The following is a 21,371-nucleotide window of genomic DNA, read 5'->3' as shown; positions in this document are numbered from 1 at the left end:
ACGAGCGCCCCGGCAGAGGCAGGAGCACCCAATGAAGTCACCCAAAATTGCAGGTTAATTCTCTGCCTGGGGACCACCGGTGCTGGGGACGGACATCGGGGAGATGGCTGCGACAAGGACCTCCCCAGGCTGGGGTTTTCCCTCTGCCTGGAGTACAGCAAGCTGTCTACAGAAGGTTTCCACGGTGCAAAACCAGCGGGAAGCAGACACACAGAAAATCGGGTATTTTGCTCTCCCTCACCATCCACCCTGACCAGCTCCAGCAGAACCTGGAAGCAGAGCGCAAGACACCTCAAGGATAACTAAATTCCCCCAGTTTGCACTCAAAATCACCAGCACCAGACAGAGGAGGAGAGGGGAAAGCCTGCCCCGTCCCCGGGGAGAGGCAGAGCACTGGCATGCCCCAGGCTCGGTGCCCGGCCGGTCCCGGCACGCTGGCTAACCAGCCGGCACAGCCTCGGTTTTCACATGAAACCATTTCCAGTCCTGCTTTAAAAGATGAGCTGGAAATCACAGTCTCGAGAGCCACCAGCAGCCCCACTAGCCACAACGGCTCAGGCCAACGGGGTTATACTGGTGCATTACCTGGACACCAAATCGCTCCTGCCTTTTGCCATTTATTGTGGATATCTGATTTTTTTTTTTTCTCCTGAACTCTAAACCATGAAGTGTCCAACACAAGCAGCAGGGGAGAGGTAGCAAAGCACTCCGGACCGATGGCATCGCGAGCCACCTCTCGCGGGCACAGGGCAAGATGAGCAGTGAGATTTCGGGGTGAGGGATTTCCCATCGGGATGGAGCTGGGAAGGGGGGGAAGGCAGCTGCCGGTGTCTTGAAAGCCCCAGAACCTCAACAAGCAGGCAAAAACAGGCACATCACAACAAATGCAGAGGTGGCTCTTCGCTGCTCTGGCACAGAGATTTTCCACAGTTTTAATGTCCATCCATCACTGCACCGATTTCATGCCTGACCAGGACGGACCCACGACCCCAAACTGGCCAGCAGAAACCACCTCTCCCGCAGCACCAGCCCTGCTCTTGGCCAGCGTTTATCTTCCCACAATGGATAAACCATGGGTAAAACTCGGAAAAGCCTCGACCGTTTTTGAAGTCGCACCCGCCAAGCGCTTGAGCCAAGTCAGAGCTTAAGTCCTCCAGAAAGGCACTGGACACTGCTGAGTGTGTTACCAAACCACGACTCCCAGCCTGCCGCAGACCGAGCGCCAGCCAGGAGAAGAAAAATAAATAAAAGAGAAAAGGTTGGCCTGAAAGTTCACCAAAAAAAAAATATTAGCCAGCTCAGTTCACAGCCGTTAAAAAAAAAAAAACCACCAACCTGTAACCTTCCCAAAGCAATCACATTTATTTGCAGGAGTGTTTACAGAAACCAGGGATACTCCTAAGTGTCCGTGCAATGTGTTTTTAATGGTAGGTTTGCAACAACGGGGGAAGGAGGACTGAAATGCATTTGCGAGAAACGCTTCAACAGCTCCAAATAAATGAATTCCTCAAATTTTCAGCCTGTTAGCGGATAAACTCAGGAAACGGCCGCATTTGCTGAAGCGACGCGGTGCGAATGATGCCCCCAGCACGTGCGTGCAACTTGACGTCCGCAGCGTTTTATGAGAGCCGGGGCTGCCCTGAGCCCGCACAGCCCCTCGCACCCGACAGCTACAAGTCCCAATTAACCCCTAACAGCTAGGGCTCGTGAACGAGGTGCTGAGCAAGCCATGGCAAGGGGCTCCGTGGAGAGCCGGTGCACGTCCCGCTGCCTCCCCCTTGCTGAATGCTGCCCATCCAGGAGCGACGTTCCTAGCCTCCACACCCCATTTTTGGTGGCTTGGAAAACCCCAGCTTGGGCGACTGAGGACGAGGTGACGCCAGACATGGCAAGGAAAGCCACCCTGCGTGCCTGCAAATATCCTGCTGTGAAAGCACTTTGCCTGCAGCGAGGTAGTTTCCAGCCCTGAGCACCTCTTATTTTTCTCCCCCTTCAGCAAGCCAAAGCGCATCAGAATAATTCATTCAAATCATTTTTCCCCCCCAAGACCTGCTGCTCTCATGAGAAAAAAAAACCAAAACACTCCCAAAAAACCCAAAGAACCAGAGGCAGAACGCAGCCTCCCCATCTTCACCAGCCTGGGAACGTCCCACCGGGCTGCACCCCGGGTCACGCTACAAGCCCGATTCCCGCGAAGTCCCCGGTGTCCCGCAGCCCCCAAACCCCCCCGGTTTCTCCCCGGGCCCCTCTCCCCGCAGTGGCGGGTTCACCTTGGGATAAACCCCACCACCACCCCCCAGAGCGGAGATTTAACACAGCGATGCTAAAAAACTACCCGGCCCGTTTCCATGGGTACGTGAGGCACATGTTGCTATGTGATGTTCGGCCCGTTACCACGGAGACGGCGGGGATGTCACCACGCAGGGCTTATTAGTTGCCATGGCTATTAAAAGGCGCTTGTCCTCTGGGGACCTCGAAGGACCAGGGCCACCAGCTTCCCCTGCGCCTCTTCTCCGGGATGGCAGCGGCTCCCCGGGAGCCCGGTGGGGACGAGGCCATGCAGGTCCCCAGCACCACGCAGGTCCCCGAGGCCATGGTGAGCTAAGATAAAGAGGGAGCCCAAGCCCCACGTTTTCCCACGGAGAGCAGCATCACCCCCCAGGCCACCATGCGCCCCAGCCCCTGGGGTGCCTTACCCATACGTGAGCAGAGCAGCCCAGCAACGGGGATTTACTGGTGGGGTTACAGCTGACAGAGACCCTAACCCCTGGCACGCAAGGTGAGCACCCAGTCACCATCTGCCCGCTGAACCCTGTCACACCTCCTATTAGCACAGATACACCTTTGCTCCGCTTTGGAGACGACTGTATGACCAAAACCACGTGTTTCCAGGCAGAAACACAACGGGACTCAGCCCTTACAGCCACAAAATAAATATCAGAGCATCGTCCACCCCGAGGTCCTGCAGACAGCCCTAACCTGGACTCCCACATGGGGATCTGAAGCTAAAAAGGTCGGATCCTGGGGCTGGGGCTTATCTGGGATTAGACACCCCACTTTGCTGCAGGCGACAGCTTTTCCTTTTACCCCGGGCATGCTTTGCGCGGCTGCAGCCATCCCGGCAACGGGAGCGAGTCCGACCCTGAACACGGTGCCGAGCAGAGCAGGCTCCCATGGGACCATCCGAGACCACAGAGCTGCCCAGTTACTCACTAAGGACCAGCACAGCAACCGCCCATAGCTTCATTTGACATCCCCACGGCCAGATTTTCAGCCCTTCCCTCCCTCCTCCTGCCTTCCTCAGCCTGCTGCAAACAGCCACGCAGCATGGTACAGCCCCTGCCTGCTATTTCCAAAGCCCGTTTCTCATCACATCTCTTTGCTCCCTTCTCCAGACCCTGCAAACACCTGGGCTACCAGCCCCCCAGACCCCGGCGCAGGATCTGGCCCCCAGCCTCACCCTGCTCTCGCCAGCTCCCAAGTGCAGCTTCATGCCCCAGCCCAGGTCACAGCCCTGAACCTGCCGCTCCATCTTCTCTCTAATTGCATTCCAGGAGGGGAAGTACAGATGCAAGAAAGTCCTGGCTTTTATTTATTTTTATTTTTCCCCTCTTTGGACAGGCCCAGGCCCCCGCTGCAGAGCCCCCGCGCTGCCCGGCTGGGACCGCAGTGGAACCCATCTCTATCCGATCGCTAAACCACTTCCCCAACAAGCTCAAAGTGGGTTTCTATGCAGCCATATAAGCCCATATGGAAAATACTTACACGCTCTATTAAATAAATTAAAGGTATTATTTTCTCATCATTTTGTTAGATTTTCTAGGAAGGATATAATTTTTCATTTAATTCCGTTGGACAAAAAAACCCCACAACTGGAAACCTATAGAAAGGTATATTACCCTGTAGCGGAAAATTAGATTCCTCCTACACAATACTATAGGATGATTTAAATATAACATATAGGAATATAACATGTTATTAAATTGTATAGTATCTTTCTAGAAAGACCTACAGTATAGGATTCTAAAAATTACTCCCCAAACCTATTATGTTTCAATCGAGCCCCGCTGGTTTCCTTTCTATTACATGCTGCAAGACTTTTCCTGAAAGGTTAGGGTTTTAATTGCGTCTTGAAACGCTGCCGCAATCGCTCTCCGAGAACGGCTCCAAACTCCTCCGGACACAACAAACCCGAGTGGGAAACCCCCAGCCTTGGGGCGGGATGGATGTGGGGATGGACGCAGGGATGGACGCGACCCCGCTCTCTCCCACAGTCAAAAAATACCTTTATTGGCAGAGGGGAGAGGGTCCCAGCCGGGGCAGAGCTGGTCCCAGCCCCTTGGCTTCATAGGCACAAAGCCACTCTGAATTTCAGTTTAACGGTCCCACCCCTCGCCCAGCACTCGCTACCCCAAATATTAGGGGGGTTCAAATAGTTATCGGTGCCCCAGCATTGTGTACTCGTCCTCTTCCCCCTCTGCAAGAAAAAAAGGGTTAGGGATAAAAGTTGCCTTTAGCTGTTGCCATAGAGACTCTCCAGCTCCGCACAGAAACCCCAAATCTTGTCAAAAATGGAAGAATTTAAGATTTTAATCAGCGAGAACGCACAGGAGGGCCAGAAGCATCAATGCGCATCCTTGCATTAACAGTCTCTGCCTTCAGATGCCTTTGCCCCTCGTTTAATAGCGTTCTAAGAGCCGGCCGGGAGCGGGGACGGGAAGAGAAAGGAACGAAAGCAATGAAAACCCCATCCGCTTTTGAGCATTTTCTCTCCCTGCTGAAGCAGCCTCTTGCTGGTCAGGCTGATTTCTGGACCAACAACCCACCAGCCAAGCTGTTTGCGTTCCCATTTCCTCCATCCGCTGCCAGCAAAAGAAAATAAAATTCAACAATACGAGCTAGGCAAAATATTTCCCGGAACCACCGCTATTTCTCCCATAAACTTCACCTCACAGCCAGTGCGGCCAGCAGCGGGGGGAAGAAAAATAAAAAGAAAATCCCAACTTCTAGCACCACGAGATGTTTTTGTGACCGTCTCGAAATGGCTCTTTTCTGCCGCATCCTCTACATTTACTCCTGACCTGACTTCCACCACGACCACAAATCAAACACCGTGGGATAAACTCACTGCTCTGGCATTTTCACTGCTTGGCAGAGCCCCGGCTCCAGCCGTGGCCCCCGGCTAAGACAAACACTGCCGGGAGCGCGGTTTGGTGGCTGCCTTTCCCCCGCCAGCCCGGGCAGCACGCTGCGGCGTGCCAAGGTGGCCGGAGGATCCTATTTTACCACCGTTTAAGACTTGTGGTGAGTTTGGGAGGGGATGGCATCAGCCAGCAGCTCGGGGATGGGGCAGTGGTTTCACCAGGCGGTGGGATGCTGGGGATAACCAAAGCCACGGCGTTGGAGAAAAGCCGCCGGTGCCAAGGGGTGTTGGGTTTCATGCCTGAGGTTACGAAGTTTGAGGAATACCAAAACAAGGAACTTCAAAAAGGAGCGGTGTTGGCCCGGGGAATATTGTTGTATGAGCTCAGCCTCTTCGGAGTGATGGAAAAAATCACGCGCTGACCCCGAAGGGACGGCGGGAGGACTTGGTGTGCGGGGGCCAAGCTGAGAGACGTGCCACCAGCATCCACCCAAGGGGCCTGGAGGGGAGGTGGGGGGGACACGGGAACCCGTGGCAGCACCCTGCAGGAGGGGGTGCTCCCCTGCACACCCCAGCACCCCGAGCTGCTCCACAGCCCCGAAGGAAGGACCCAGACCCGGGGGCTCAGGCAGGTGATCCCACAACCCCCCTGGCACGCTGCCGTAGAGGCAAGCTTGCTGTCGGCTTGCAGCCGGGGCAGGCTGAGGCGTCTCTCCAAAACCTTCCACCACCACCGAGTCCCCATCTGCTCGGCTGCCCAGCCAGCCCCTCGCGTTTACCTGCTGCTGCACGCCCAGATGCCCACGAGGATGAAGGTTCACGTGCTTTCTGCTAACCCCATCCCTCCCTGCGCTGGGGGATGCATCCACACCACCATCAGCTCCTCCAGAAACCCAGGGCTGGAGTCGGGACCCAGCTGGCAGGGAAGGCGCTGGAGGGAGATGGTGCGGAGGGGGGTTACAGGCTAAAAGAGCCACTCCAGCACCGGCTCATCTTTGGAAACAAGATGACTTCGGCTTGAAGGTCACTGGGAGAGGAGTTTTGTGACTCCCTTCTGTGCCTTTGCTCTTCTTCCATTGCACAAGCAGGGCTCACCACCACGCTGCCATGCCCTGGGCTCTGCTCAGCCCGTGGTGGGTACAGGTGTACGTACACACTCACCGTGTCCAACCCTACAACTGCCCCGGCCGCTCTCAGGGCTGCTGCCAGGCTCAGGGCAAGGGCTCTGCTCAGGGACCCTCGCTCCTCCCGCTCCCCCTTTGCTCTGGACTAAAGCAGCCAGGCACCCATGGGTGCAGCCAAGCACCTGCATGGCCTTGAGATATAGGGGCGAGGCAGAGGGTACCATCTCCTGGCCTCAGATAAAGGCCATGGACCGCTCCGAATCAGATCCGCCAAATGCAGGGAAAGGCTCCCGAGCCCCAGCGCTGCCCGGCCCCCAGCCCTCCCCTGCGCCGCCCCATCCCCCTTGAGCAGCTCCCTTGCCTGCTTTCTCTCTTGCTGTGCCTGTGTGTGGGTGTATTTGGAAACGAGATCTTTCCAGCTGAACTGCAAAATGAAATGCAGAGATCACAACTCCTCGAATAGCTTCATCGCGCGCGCACACACACACCCCCCCAACCTCCATCCCGCCCCCGATGCGAAACCCAGGCAATAGTAAAAAAAAAAAAAAAAAAAAAAACAGAGGTGGAAAAATCAAGGTATTTGGCAGATGAAAGGAGGGGATTTGGGGGAGGGGAGGAGGAGGAGGAGGCACAGCAAAGCGCTTTCGGTGCATCCTTTTGTCCTCCAATTCACCACCAGATTTGCAGCTTGACCGCCATTTGCCCAACCCTCTGTGCTCCCGGAGCCGAGGCAGCCCAGTTTCATGGGGCTACGAGAAAACAGAAAACAAAACCCAGCAAAAAGCCAAGCCCAAAACCCAGCTGCGAGATTTGAACATCCGCTGCTGGAGGAGCCAGAGCCCATTTACTGAGACGAAGGAAGAAGCGTCTCCACCCTCGCTGCGGGTACCCTGCGCTGGCCTTGGGCTCCTCCGCTGTTTTCCAGCCTGGTAAAAGACAGAATTCCCCCGCGCTGCTGCCACGAGCAGTTTCTGAAGAAGAAGGAGCTTTGATTTGCCCATGGCAGGGGAAATTGCTCCCACGGGAGCTGCGTGTCGGTGGCCAGGGCTGGAGGGGAGAGGCAGAGCCCGGGGAAGGGGCTGTGGGAGGGGACAGGACATGCTCCATCCTAAGGGAGGATAAAATAGAAGCATCCTAATAAATACCCTCACCGTAGCGATGCCCAGCCCAGGCAAGGGGACGCACCAGGGGCTGGAGCAATGGGCAATGGGCAGGGCTGGGGCTCGGAGCACAGCTTGCCTGGCCTGGGGACTTCTCCGCTAACATGGGCTGTGCCAGAGAACCAGGTCAACAGCACTGCCATAAGGAGAGTCACGGAGGCAGCGAGTTATCCCCTACACGAAACCGAGCCCAAAAGGTGGGAAGAAAACGTCCGCCTTAGCTAGAGGAAGGACAGACTGCCACAGCTCAGCCACCCAGGGACGTCCCAGCACCAGCTCCAGCCTCACGAGAGAGGGGACCACGACAGGTCAGGCTGGCCCACGCCACCACCAAACCACGAGCTTCCCGAGCTGCTGACCCCACGTGCACCCATGTACACATGGCTACAGCAAGCCCAGTGCCTGGGACACCAAGAAGCCCACCCACCCAGGCAGGCTGAGCCACAAAATGCCCCATGCCAGCCCCACGGCCAGCATTCCTGGGGTGCCATGGCTCGCCCGGGGTTGGCATCGCATCCACTGGGTCATCCAGACCAGAGCATCGAGAAGATCTCGCTCCTCTGCCCAGGCTCACGGATACCCCCAACCCCTTGGCTAGGGCTATCACGGGGCACGCTGAGACCCCCCAGCTTATCTCACCAAGGCATCCTCAAACCCCAAACAACTGCCCAAGGGGGACAAAATCCCAGGCAGAGGGAAAAAGGGAGCAGATGAGAGTACAAGGCTCCAGCTGTGATCCATCCCAACGCCGGAGCCGAGGAGCTTCACCCGTGCCTCTCCCCCTGAGTCGAATCGGGCTCAGCGCCCTCCAGCACCGAGCCGGCCAGAGGATTACAAACAATAAAGCGATTTATGCGAGGCAGAGGCCTTCAAGATTTATGCCGTACGCTCACAGTGAAGTGCAAACACATTCCCCTCCGCACGTGGCTGGGTCCTTTGTCAGAGGAATTTGGATTTTTGACCCCAGCAGTCAGGATGAGTCTCTGAAGGAGCATCAGAGACAGACCTGCACCGTGACCCCGAGCAGATTATGGTCTCAGGGGTATATCCTGAGGCATATTTATGGTCCTCCAAAGCAAGATAAGTCAATAACCACATACAGTAGCAGTTACAAGTCAGATATTAATTTAATTCCTCTCCTCCCTGTCTGCCCAAATAAGCATTAATTCAATGGAGCATCAGTGCCCCGTTATTTATCATTCTTACTGGGCTTTCTGTTTTCTCCCGTTAAGGTAGAACTGCCACAGCCAGGCTATCTAGACACAATGGTTCCCGAATTAAAGATACTCTGCTTCCGACACAGGCACGGGGACCGCCAGCCCAGACCTGGGTTTCATGCTATTAGCAGCTAACGCCGATGCGGAGGAGGCTGGTTAAAGTGCAGCCCATCAAATGCCGTTGAAAGCCTTATTCAACCCGCAGCAGAAGGAACATTTTATTCCTATAAACCCCGGGGCTGAGCGGGAGCCGAGATGTTTGCTCCCTCCCGCAGGATCCGGCCAACCTGGCCCCGGGGGCTGTGCCCCCCCGCTGCCGAAGGCATCGCTCCCCACCACCCCCCCAGAGCCAGGTTCCTCCCAAGTCTAGTCTCAACCCAGAGCTAAAAATGAACCTTATTCATGATTAACATCTATATTTGCATAGCGTGGCTGGCAGCTTAACACCAAATAAATGTTTTGGCAGAGGGAGTCGCAGGCATGGGGGCGAGCCCTGCCCTCCAGAAGGGAGCTTCAGCCTCGCCATGGGTTAATGAGCACTTTCTAATTGAATTAACAAATCATTAACAAGTCCTGTTCGCCATCTGGGCAGGGGAGGGCTCTGCCTTGGGCTGCTCTGGCCACCAGCATCTCGGGAGCACGCAGAGGCAGTCCATAACGCCGGAGGAGGAGCGAGTGCTAAACCTGACCTGATTAAGTTAGGAATCATAGGAAATCCTGAAGACATAAACCCCGCTGGGGCGGTCGGGCTGCCAAGGTGGGTGAATCCCCGTGAACCCCCTCGCCCAGCTCCTCCGCCGCCAGCTGCGGGTTCGCCTTCAGCCCCGGGGTCAGTGAGCATCTCGAGGCTGGTTCAGTGGATGCGCCGGGGGGAAATCTCTTGGAAGAGACCCAAATTAGAGATAAATATACGGATGCTTTGCATCAGGAACCCTGTAAGTGTGGGGCTAGCGTCTGGATTACGGTAAATAAATCCCCTTTTCTTTATAAGCTTGTCTGTACCAAGCTCCCAGCTCTTGCCCATCACCGGCTTTACCATTTTATTCCCATTTGCAGCCCCCTCCTGCCCGCACCCTGGGGTTTCGCATCCCGGCAGAGGAAGAGAAAAAGCAGGGAGGACACAAGTGACAAAAAACCCCCGCCAAACAACAGCCAGTCCCTTCTCCCTAGGAAACACGTTAAAAATCCCAACCAAAACCACGTTTCAGGCACCGGAGCCAAACCAATAGACAATTTCCATCCACTTGTGACTAACCAGTGAACTTCTGAGGGCTGACTCACGGGCACGTCCTGGTCCCACACACGTGTGTGCGGCCCAGGCGTGGGGCTCACACCGGGACCTGCCCAGCCGTGCCGCACCTCGGGCACGCGATGCTGTTCCTGGCACCCCGACAGCCCGTTTCCCGTAAGGCAGAAACCAGTGCCATGGCAGTCAGCACACAGATCGAGCCTGAAAGTTTCTCTCAGCAAATATTCAGGCTGAAATATGTGCTTTTTCCATCTGCCTGAAGCCTCTTTGCTCGGGCTTTGGTAGGAAGCAGATGTGAGAGCATCCCAAAGCACGATCAGTCGTTACTCACTGTTATATAAAACCATGAGAATTTCTTTCTTTTCTTTTTTCGTTTCTTAGCACCAGGCCAGATTCCTGGGTGAGAGGCCAAGGCTGGTGAAAGCCAAAGCCAAATGAACCCAGGCTGGGGGAAACCTCCGTGTGCATCACCAACCAAAGGGAGTATTTCACATCTAGGTTGCTCAGCAGAGAGCCAAGGCGCCGGGGAAGGGAAAGCCACGATCTGGCCTCGTAACAAACCCAGAAACACTTAGGCCTCCTAATTAACTAGGAAATTCAACCCCCTCCAAACCACAGCGAAGCTTCAAAGCCCTCCCAACCTGACTCCGGATGCTCCGGCCCCGGTTCCCCACGGACGGCCCCGCTCCCCCGGACCCTCCTCCCCATCCGCAGTGGCCAGCAAAGCTGCCGGGGGCAAAGGCTCCCCGAGGCTCCTCTTCCAAGGGAAAATGATTTCACGATCCAAACGAAAAAGCCATCGGTGAGGTTCATTTTGGCCAAAGGTTCTGCTCCCTTCCAGCAAACCAGCAGAAAAAGAAAAGGAGAGCTGAGAGAGACCTGGGCAGGGAACCTGGGGCAATCAAAAACTTGGTCTTTTCTGCACGGGAAAAAAAAAGTGAAACAGAGTTTAAAGTAAAAATGGGAAAGAAGCATTTTCCAGCACGATGCCAAAACATCTGCAGGGGGTGTGGGGGGAGAAGAAAGCAGAAAATTTTCTATGCATCATAAAATCCTGGGCATTTCCAGACCGGCTCCAACACCCAGTGCTACTGAACAGGGGAGAAAGCACGAAAGCTGATCAAGTCGAGAGCAACGAGTCTGCACAGATTGGCCAGGAGACACATCAGCCCCATGGACGAGCGGCGGCTGGGGTGGTCCGGCCCCATCCTGAATTACCGCCCGCCTGTCTGAGCCCCCCGGTCCTGGGCACGAGGGGCTGGGGAAGAGGCTGCGATCCCCTCCCAGCCACCCTGCCTCGGCTCCTGGCCCCAAATGAAAAGCAGGTCTCCGGAGACGGCCCCCGCCGCCCCGCGTGGGAGCCCTTGTTCCGGATTTCCTACAAGGAGCCAAAGCAGAGCTGTCCCCGAGCAGAGCAGGGTCCCTGGGCAGGACGGGGCCACCCCTCCCGGCCGGGGCTCCCCGCGCCGGGATGACATAACCATGAACTGCATGAGGCCGAGCCTTTTGTCTGCGCACCGGGAGAGAGGGAGGGAAAGCAAGAAAGGAAGAAAGAAAGAAAACTTCTGGAAGTCATTACGATTCCTCTGCTCCAGTCTCCTTTTTGGCAGACAGCTTCCCTCTCCCCTTCCCTCCCCCCGCCGCCAGCCCGCTTCAAAATGCCAGCCTATGATTTTTAAATGAGAAAAAGCTGCGCTGTACTCCAGCGCTTGGATAAACTCCTACACAAACTTCCAGATGTGACACAACAGCCTGGAAGAGGGAATTCGCAGAAGAATCTCCTTAAAAAACACACACACACAAGCAGGGAGCAAGGAAGCGCCCGGCTGCCGGCACAGCCGGGAGATGGATGGGTCCAGAGATCCTGGGTGAGATGTGGTGCATTACCTAGGTTAGGATCCAGCAGCTCCTGGCTCTGCTGGGGAGACAGCAATGAGAGGGATGCTGGCCACTGCGCCTAGCAGTGAATACCGCCCGCCGCTCCTGCCGGGCTCCCGAAGGATTTGTGAACAGCAGGGAAGAGGTTTCAGAGTTATTTGTCCCCTGGAAGGAGAGAAATAACCACCCCACCTTCACGCTGCCCTCGGTAAAAGGCGGTGGGTCCCATTTCTCTCCGGGATCCTCGCACGGGAGCTGGTGGGAGCCCAGGGATGCGCCAGCACCTGCCCCAGGGAGCAGCAGGATGCCCCGTCCCCGCCGGGGGGGCCGAGGGAGCCCCCCAGCCCGGCATCAGCTGGGCAAGTCGTGTTTCCCATTTCCCACGAGGAGCCGGGGAAGGGGCACGGAGCCGGCAGAGGGTCGGCCGCCACGGCGGTGTTTCCCTCTGCACCAGCTGGAGAACTGGGTCATAGGAGAGAAACAAGTTCAGGTGCCCTGGGATGGATCAGACACAGGTGAAGCAAATGGATTCCGACTCCTTTGTGGGGTTTTTAAATCAAAACGAGATCCCTGTCAGGTCCAACCTCTCAAACCAAAGCTTTTTGCTTTGTTAAACCCAAAAGTGATGTTGGAACAAACGTAACAAAGTTTAAAGGACACCACATGTGCTCTCCCCTCAAAATGCACCCTTTTGATAACAAAAAAATTATATTTTTAACTCTGTGCTACAATTGAACCCTCGAAATAGCAGCAGACGCGGCACCCGGCTCTCCCCATGAGCTGGCACAGCCGAGGAGGGGGCGAGGACCCCAAGTACCCACCGAGGTGCCGGGGGTCCCGCTTGCCCACTGCCCACACCACGGGCATCCCCACGGGAGGGAGCGCTTCGGGGGGCACCGCCTGGGTTGGGAAGCCCAAACCACAGCACAGCTCAGTGGGTTCGGTTCTCATCCCCACCACACAGGAGGCTCCTTGCTCCGGTGCAGCCGGACACACGGACATGCCCCTCCGGGGAGCTGGATCCAGCCAGGCCGATGCGGAGTGGTGCCGGCACACAGACCCATGGGGCTTGGGGCGAGCTCAGCGGGAGAGGGCCGACCGGCCCCCTCGGCAGGGCCAGCACTGCCTTCCACGATGTGCCGAGCTCTGGGATGGCGGCTCCAGCCATCCCGTGAGCCAGCCCAGCGCAGACCTCAGCTATGCCTTGGCGTGAGGCCCCGAGGGCTCCGGGCCCGCTCCTGGAGGCCGCCGGCCATCTGCAGCTCTGCTGACTTCCAGCGAGAGCTGGGGGCACTCGGCAGCTCCCCGGGCTGGAGCCTTTGATCATCCACCTCTGGCTAATGGGAAGCGAGCGGAGCCGTGCGAGGAGCCTGCTGGAAGAGCCCTCTGGGTTTTATTGCAGACCAAAGGCAGAAGGCAGGGCTCGTTGCCGTGACCGGATCAAGATGTGTTTCTTTCCTAAAGCCATTTTCGAAACCCAAATCCCAGGGACCACACACCGGAGCAGCCAGGCGAGATGGGAGCGCTCCTGCCAGCGCCGCCCAAACCTTCCCTCCCCACCAAAGGCATTCACGGAGCTGCCCTTCACTCTCTGAACCAGGAAGAAAGGATGGAATTTCAACCAATTTGGGGGTGTCTCCCCAGAACGGCACCTTTCAGCAGCTTTTTGCGGCCCCCCGCCGTTGCCAGCGTGCTGCTCTCCAGGCAGCAGGGCTCTGCAGGCAGACACAGCGCGGGGGAAGAGGCAGATTTCAGTACTACAATAGAGATCACAGGCCCTTTCAGTTACACTGTTATTTTCCTATTCAGAGCTCTTAACACCAAGCAGTAGCATCCTCCCCACTTTCTCCATCCCTGCTCTTCAATCACTCCACAATTCTCAAGAAATAGCCTCGTTTCTTGTCTCTGATCAGAGGAGCAGCCTGGCACAGCCCCTGCTACAGCCTTTCATCCTCCCAGCCTTCATGGTGCTTTTATTTTATAAGTGAAAGTCAAGTAACCAGCTTGCCTCCTCTTTTCCCCCCCCCCGAGAAGCCAGCTTCTCCTCTCACCGCCTCGCCAGCACGCACACGGGGACGCCCTGCCCGTCGCCGCAGCCCTTCCCAGCCCCGAGCCCGTGGGCCCAGCACTGTGGCCATTTAACACGTCCCACCTGTGTCCCTGCTCCTTCCCTTTTGACCCAGGTGGTCTTCACCCGGGGCAGAGCCTTTCATCCCAGAGCCAAGGGCAACACACGGGTGGGAAACCAGGCTCGTCCCCCCCGGGCTCTCCGTCACACGGCGTGCCTGGCCTCAGCCAGGTTTTCACTCAAAGACCACAAGGGAGTGGAGGGGGAGGACAGCTTGGCAGGACTGATACAGTTTTAGGGTTAAAACCCCAAGATTTCAGGCTCTAGAGTATATCTGGATCAGGACAAACTTCATGACCTCTTTCTAGCCATAAGGGAAGGGAGGAGCAGGAGCACAGCACAGGTCCCCAGGTCTCTGCTCCAGACAGCAAGGGAGAAACCTCCCTGGCCCAGGCAGAGGATGCTTTGAATGGAAACAGGGTAGAAAAGCCTGACAAACCACCTCGACAGGACTTTGGATCCTTGCCGGACGCTCGGCACATCAACCGTCACCCTCCCCCGAACGCCGCATCCCGGCCTCGGCTACCAGGGTCACACAAGCTGCCTGGACAGGGATGGAGAGCAGCACCCCAGCAGCTCCAGCTGCCCCCCGGGGGCAGAAGCTGCCCTTCCTGGGGCAGGCGAGGGAGCTGTGGGTGCAGGAGCAGCTCCAGCACCTCCTCCCGACACCGCGCCGACAGCAAAGTTTATCAGCCAGACTAGAGCACCGCAAACCCGCCTTGCCAAGCCGGCAAGCCATGCATCTCCACAGGCACAGCTCAAACAAGAGCCCTCCCATCCAATTTCTGCACGGGCAGCCAACCTCACCCACGGAAAGGTAAAAACCACCCGAGAGAGCGGCAGAAGCCGGCGAAGCCCCCGAACCCCAGCCACGTGAGCCCAAGCGCTGTCACTCCTCTCCAGGGCAGCTGGTGGCAACAAAGACTTTCCAGCAATGTGATTTTAGCACCAGGGCACGATTCCTAGAAGATTACAGCCTGAGAAGAGCCACTTTACTGGCCCACCACGCTAAAGGAAAAAAAAATAAAAGTAATAAACATAAATGAACAAGGGGCTCAGCTCTGGCACTCGGCCTGCAGAGCGCCGAAGGAACGAGCAAGGTGCTGCTCTGCTGCATGGCCCAGCGAGCGATGGGACACAGCGTGGGTGCCAAGCTGGCCGCTGCCTGCCTCTCATCTGGAGGCTGAACCGCCTTTTTTTTTTTTTTGTGGTGTTTTTAAATAAACTCCCCTAATTCTGGGTCAGTGACCCTGAAAACAAGCAACCGCATGCAGACACGCGACTCGGAGACCCGCAGCATCGTCCCCCGTGGCCCCTGGGCTCCCAGCAAGCGCCTTTCTCTGTCGGCAACGAGTGAAAAATCAACAAGGAAAATCCCAGCTTGTGGGGCTGCACCTAATGCTCATCCCCTGCTCGCAGCGGTGCTTGCAGGTGCCCACAATACCACTAATTTTCCAAGGACAAAAGTTAATCTGCTTGGATTTGCAGCCACAGAGGAGAAGATGCATTTCAAGCCATTATTGGGGTGGGGGATTTTACCGAAAACAACTAAAAAGATGCAGGTGTTAACACCTGCTTCAAAACAACATCATTAGGAAGGAAAAAAAAAAAAAAAAGACACTTGAAAACATATTTAAATCAGCAATCATAAATAATATTAGTCATAGCAGGCAATAAGAACACACTGACTCGCAGCCTGTTGTTAATATTTCTTCCCAAAACAGAAGGCTTCACAAAGTTGCAGGATTTCCTAAGATGCTTAAATAAACGCAGCTTTGAACTGCTTAGCTGGTGTGAAAGAGGTTTGGGGGGAAACTGCTGGGAGTATTCATGACTGGGAAGAGAAATCTCATTTTTCCCCTCCTGGGGGACATTTTAGGAAAGAAGGCAGCGTGTTTATCAGATAAATTATTGCTGAACCTCAAGTAAAACAATATTCACAACTCTGGCAGACCCTCGCCACTCTTCCCAGGCACACCAACCTCAGCCGAGATGGAATTCCCACCAGTTCCCGCACACCAGGAGCGGCGGCGGACTCGCACAGGATATTCTGGCCCTCTGTGCCGTGGAACATGTCCTCCCCGCTACCGCACAGCCTCTCCCGCTCCAGATGTGGGGTTGCTGCCCGTACACGCTCGCCCGCCTTTCGCGCAGGCAGAGCGGCGCAGACCCGGGAACTTCAGCCGCTCAGCGGCCGCCTCTCCCGCACCAGCCCCTGCTGGAAGCCACATCGCTTCGCTTTATTTCATTTTGGGTTTTTGTTTCTGTAAATAATAAATGGAACTGGAGTTCGGGGGTGGTAAAACACTTGCGATGCTACAAACCGTGTGCTGGTTGCAACTCAGCTCCAAGGGAGGCTTTAAAGGCACCAAGACCGTGGCAAGAAGCAATTTTTCTATTGTCTTTTCTATTTCAAACCCCCCCCCCCCCTTCTTTTAAAAGCTTAAACTTGACTAAAGCGGCTCGGACGCAGAGCCTGTGCCGGAGCAGACAGGGAGTTTGGAAGGAGACCAGATGCCTTCGCAGGGTCACGGCTCACCCCAGGACCGGGCAAGCAGCAGCCCTTGGCTGATGCACACCCCGGGGACCGTGACCCTCGCCTCCCCCGGACCCCTCCAGGCGAGGGGCATCCCCCAGGGGACTGCAGAGAGCGGGCCCTTCGGCCGGCCTTGCACGCTGTGAATTATTTAGGGAACCGAGCAGCAAACCAACCCCCCCAGCACCCCCCCTTAAAACCCTCGGGGAACGGACCGGGGAGCCTAAAATGGGCGAGAAACGGGGTCAGGGAGGAAGAACGGTTCTGCAAGGGGGGGGAGACTGGGGTTAGGGTCCCTCGGTGTGCCGGGGGGGCGGGGACACCGGCGGCCGGCCGGTCCCGGCGGGAGGAAGGGCCGCCCGGGGCTCCCACCCCGACTCCCGCGGAGCGGCGCGGCGGAGCCCACGGGAGCCGGGGCATCGCGGCGGGGCGGCCGGGGAAGGGGAGACCCGCGATCCCCCTCCAACAGCCCCGAAAACTTCCCGGCCGAGCACCCCACCCCGTACCCCGGGGCCGGAGGGCGATGGGTGCCCCCCAGCCCCGGCTCCTTCCCCATCACCCGGCGGGCTCCGGCGGGGAGGTGCCCCCCGCCCTGCCCGCCGCTCCGGGGGTGGGGGGCCCCGCGGGGCTTACCTCGCCGCCGGCACCTGCAAAGGATACGGGTTACAGACCAGCCGGAGGCACCAGCTCCGCGGCCGGCTCTCCTGGCTCAGGTAGAAGAAGACGACGGGGGCCAGCGCCGGGTAGGGCAGCGCCTCCGCCTCCGAGTCGCCGCTGCCCGCCTCCCTGTCCCCCGGCCCCGGGCGGCCCCCGGCCCCGGACAGGTCATTAAGGCGGATGAAAGTCTTGGCTCTGCCCGGCTCCGGCTCCTCCTCGGCCGCTCGCGGTCCATCCTCGTCCATCCTCCGGCCGGCGGCCCCGGGGGGAGCCGGGGCGACGCGGGGCGAGGGCGCCTAGAGGGGCGCGGCCATGGCGGGGCCGGGGGGCTGGGGGCTGCGGCGGGGCGGCTTCAGCGCCGGGGTGGCATGGCCGGGCGAGCCGGGGCCGGGCCGCCCCCCTCGCCCTGCCCTGCCGTCTGCGGGCTCCGTAGCTCCTCCTCGCCGTGCCTCCGGGGGCCCGACCCGGGCGAGCCGCGGGCAGGGAGGAGGAGGAGGCGGCGGGGGGGGGGCCGCTGCCGGTGCTGGCCCCCACCAGCGGGGCGGGCCGCCCTAGCGCCTCTGCCTGCCCCCTCCGCGCCCCAACATCTGCCCGGGGCGGGGGGTGCTGCCGGGGCCCCGGGGACGGGCGGCGGCGGAGGATGCTCCCGCGGGCGGCCGCGCCGAGCCGAGCGCTCCGCACAGCTGGATCCCTCACTCCAACTTCAAGTCCCGGCTCCTCCTCCCCCCGCCGCCAATAGGAGCTCGCCCCCGGCCCCTCCGCGCCTCCCCATTGGCCGTCGCGGATGTCCGTACGGGAGGCACAGCTGGACGAGCAGGCTGGTCCCCGGCGGGGCTGGACGGGGCGCACCCGGCGGGGCTGCCCGGGGGGGGGGGGGGGGGGGGGGGGGGTCGGGGCCGGTCACCCCCTGCCCTGGGAGGGGACTCGGGGGGGACCTGCGGCGCCGAGCGCTGGAGGCGGGGGTGGGGGGAGCCCTGCGCTGCGTTAGGCAGGGGCAGACCCCGGTGGGACCCGCTGCAGCATCGGGAGAGGGGGGAGCCGGTGAGCGGCAAGGAGGGGGGAGATGGGGCAGGGGGAGGAGACGATGGGGCGGGGGGAGATGGTAGGGCAGGAGGAGACAGCCCCGGCTCGGGCCCTCCTGGCAGGAGCCCCTGGCAAGGGAGGCCCGCCGGGGCCAAGGTGCCGAGGGCAGCAGGAGCCGGTGCCGGGAACGAGGCGTACGCCAGCCTCCGGTAGCCCGGGGTTCAGCGCCCTCCCGAGGGCCGCGGCTCCGCTCCTCGCTGCTGCACCGGCGGGCCCTGCCCGAGATCCTCACCCTGCTGCAGGGCCCCGGGCGGCTCCCCCCCGCCACGTCCCCCACCGCTTGCGAGCGGAGACAGCGCTGCTGGGCTCGGGTCCCCGCCGTGTGCCCCCCCCCCCCCCCGGCTCCGCGCGGGGGGCCACCCCGTCCGGAGCAGGTCGCCCCCGGGCTGGGCGGGGGCACGATCCCGGCCAGCAGCTGCCAGGGGAGCCGTGCCCCGAGCTTGGGGCCGGGGGGGGGGGGGGGGGGGGGATGACGGGGACCCGCCACCCGAAAACGGCGGGAGCAGCGGGTCCCCCCTGCCCGCAGGACGCGGCCGGAGCTCCCTCTGCCGGTGCGAGTCCCGGCCGCGGCGGGAGCCGGCCCCGACGGCGGGGACCGCGCCGCAGGCATCCCCCGGGGCGGGGGGCCACGGCGCAAGCCGGAGAGCTGCTGTCAGGGGGGCCGGAGCGAAGGCTTTTCTGCAGACACCGCCAATTTCGAGCGCAGACATCCCGCCCTGCTTCTTAATGCTTAAGATTTCTTGCCACTTTAGAAATAGCTTTCTCTCCTTTCCCTGGTAGCCCCCCCCATTATATACATAGATATGAGCACGCCCTTCCCAAGAGCTCCAGCTAGCCCAAAACCACCTGCGACAGCAATAGGAAGATGCTCTTGTCTGACCCAAAATGCCTTCTCTGGGCTGAATCCTGCTGGCCCGGGACCACGCTTGATCTTGGATTCACAGCCTGTGCTGTCCAGCCCGAGACAAATCACACGGCTCTTGGCAAAACTTCAAGGCCAGCGGGGCCCTGCCGCAGAACCGCGAGAGACAGTGTCCGGGGAGAGGAGGAGATGCAAACCCCACCGCGCATCGCCAGGAGAGCCTCCTGCAAGCCCAGGGGACACGAGCGTGACAGCGCATGGCGGGTGTGACACCGGGCGAGCGGAGAACCCACAACACGGGTGCTAAGGACGGTGATTCCCGTTTCTTTTCCACATTTCTGAGCGATTCCCCCCTCCAGATGCAGTGTCTGCACCCATGGAGAGGGCAAAGCTCAGCTGGTCTTTTCCCTCTCTCCGCTCCTGCCAACGCAAGCAGACGTACCGACACGCCGGGAGCTCCCTCGCTCCCCCGGCAAAGGCTGCTGCGGTGGGGGAAACACCGGCTTTGCCCCCCCAGCAGAGCACAGCCCGGTAGCCCAACAGCTCAGCTGTTGTACAAATGCAATTCACGGAAAGGTCCACAAACACATTTGCATGTGCAAGGTGCAGCCTTAGATCAAGCAATTTCCTCGCTACATACGTACAGCCTGGCCACAGCTGCTTTTGATCCGATTCTCTTTGTATGCCGATAATGTACAGAGAGCCTTTGTGTGTCGGTCTGTTTATTTAAATGGATTTGGAGCAAACATTTTTTTAAAAGCTGAAGCTTTGAGCCTCTAAGTGGGTTACCAGATTATATGCTGTCTCCATTTTAATTACATTTGGCTCGTTTTGTTTATTGCGTACATTTTCAAGAATTATGCTCGTCGTGAGAATTGAATACATTTTGCTTTAGAAGATACCTGCCCTATAAAGGGATCCAACATCACACAGAAGAGACGACGCGAACCTTCCCGTCTCAAAGAGCACTCCCTCTCCAACTAGGACAAGAAAAGAAGGAAGGCTCGACAGAGCCATGTAGCCTCTAAAAGGAAGCATCCGAATGTCAGGAGGATCAAGCCAGCACCAGTCTAGCAGGATTTTGGCATCTGTGTGCTACAGGAAACAGATAAGGATGCTCTTGCCGGGGAAGAGCGATCTTGGTTGTGGATCTTAGAGGGATGAGAGCACGGAGCCTGTCACAGCCCAGCCGGGACGGTCGTCATCCCCTGTCTCAGCCGGCAGCGGAGCAGAGGGAGCACCCAGAGCTTTGCTGTCTCACCTCGGGTGGGCAGAGGAGTTAAACCGGGAGCCCCCCCAGCCCTGACCCAGCCCAGGGTGTCTCCCCAGGGAGCCCTTCCCGGGAGGAAGGCCGGGAGTTTTTCTTCCTCAGACACATGGGGGGAGTTCAGCTTCGAGACAGAAGTGGAGCAATCGGTTGAGGAGAGGAAGCACGGCTCCGGCCTGGAGCCTTGGCGAGAGGGATGGAAAGCAGCAGCAAGCGACCCCGGAGACCAGAGCTGCACATTTAGGGATTGGGGATGTAAATGAGAAGAAATTTCAATACAGCGTAAGAAACTAATGAGGTCACATTCACCTCGCACACACAGCCCTGGCCTCCTAATGATACCAAAGATAGCACAGGAGAGAGGGATGGGGGTGAGGCAGGGACAGCTCGGGTGACGGCAGGAATTTTAGGGCCGTGGTGGTTTTGGAAGGGCAAAAAGAAGGGGGCTTGCACACCGCAACATCGGTTATGCCTCTGGCAGCAGGTGCTATGCACCCCAAATTACTCAGCAGACCCCCAGCAGCGACAGGAGCTGTGCCACCTGAGGAGGAGGAGGAAGAGGAGGGAGCAGCCCCGCTTTTATCCCAGCACAGCCTCTTGCTCTCCTTTCCCCCCACAGCAGAGCTGCCCCCGACCATTTCGGGGCTCTTTTGGGGGAGCACAACCCTGCACTCTCTTTCTTAGTGGTACTTCTAGGAAAAGCACCGTGAGTAATGTTTCATGTCAGCGGGGGAGCTTTAGCCAAGCCGATGCTCACCAAAGACGGCTCCGGCGTGGTAATGGGATTTGGAGTCGGCTGTACAGGAGCTGCACTGAGCTGTAATGGGAAAAGCCTACATCTGTAACCATTTTAGCAGGAGGCGGATTGAAGACAGCCTCAACGGAGAGGCTCCAATCCGATGGGAACTAGTCGCTATTTGTTTTGCTGTTGACATACAGCTGCAGTAGCTGTGGGTGATTTTAATAAGACGGGATAATATTTCTATCAGTTCTGGGAGCTATAGATTGAACCCATATAGGCATCTGGCTCAGGGCTGAGTGATAAATCGCAACAAGATCCAAAGCTC

The 21,371-nt window shown here is 58.3% G+C and overlaps 1 protein-coding gene across 14 annotated transcripts in view; it reads right to left on the bottom strand.

Annotated features, from left to right (window-relative positions):
- CACNA1G (calcium voltage-gated channel subunit alpha1 G) overlaps nt 1-17,339 on the bottom strand; it is a 152,626-nt gene extending 135,287 nt beyond the window's left edge. For all 14 annotated transcript variants that reach the window (XM_087750479.1, XM_087750491.1, XM_087750477.1 and 11 more), the window contains exon 1: nt 17,096-17,339. In XM_087750479.1, the coding sequence (XP_087606605.1) occupies nt 17,096-17,337 (242 nt within the window). In that variant the 5' untranslated portion in view covers nt 17,338-17,339. The remainder of the gene's footprint in view (nt 1-17,095) is intronic.
- Nucleotides 17,340-21,371: the final 4,032 nt, after the last annotated feature.

This window comes from Nipponia nippon, unplaced genomic scaffold, assembly GCF_047370975.1.
Source record: "Nipponia nippon isolate SJK-2023a ecotype South Korea unplaced genomic scaffold, ASM4737097v1 scaffold_14, whole genome shotgun sequence".
Classification (NCBI taxonomy): Eukaryota; Metazoa; Chordata; class Aves; order Pelecaniformes; family Threskiornithidae; genus Nipponia; species Nipponia nippon.
This window is presented reverse-complemented; position numbering and strand designations above follow the sequence as displayed.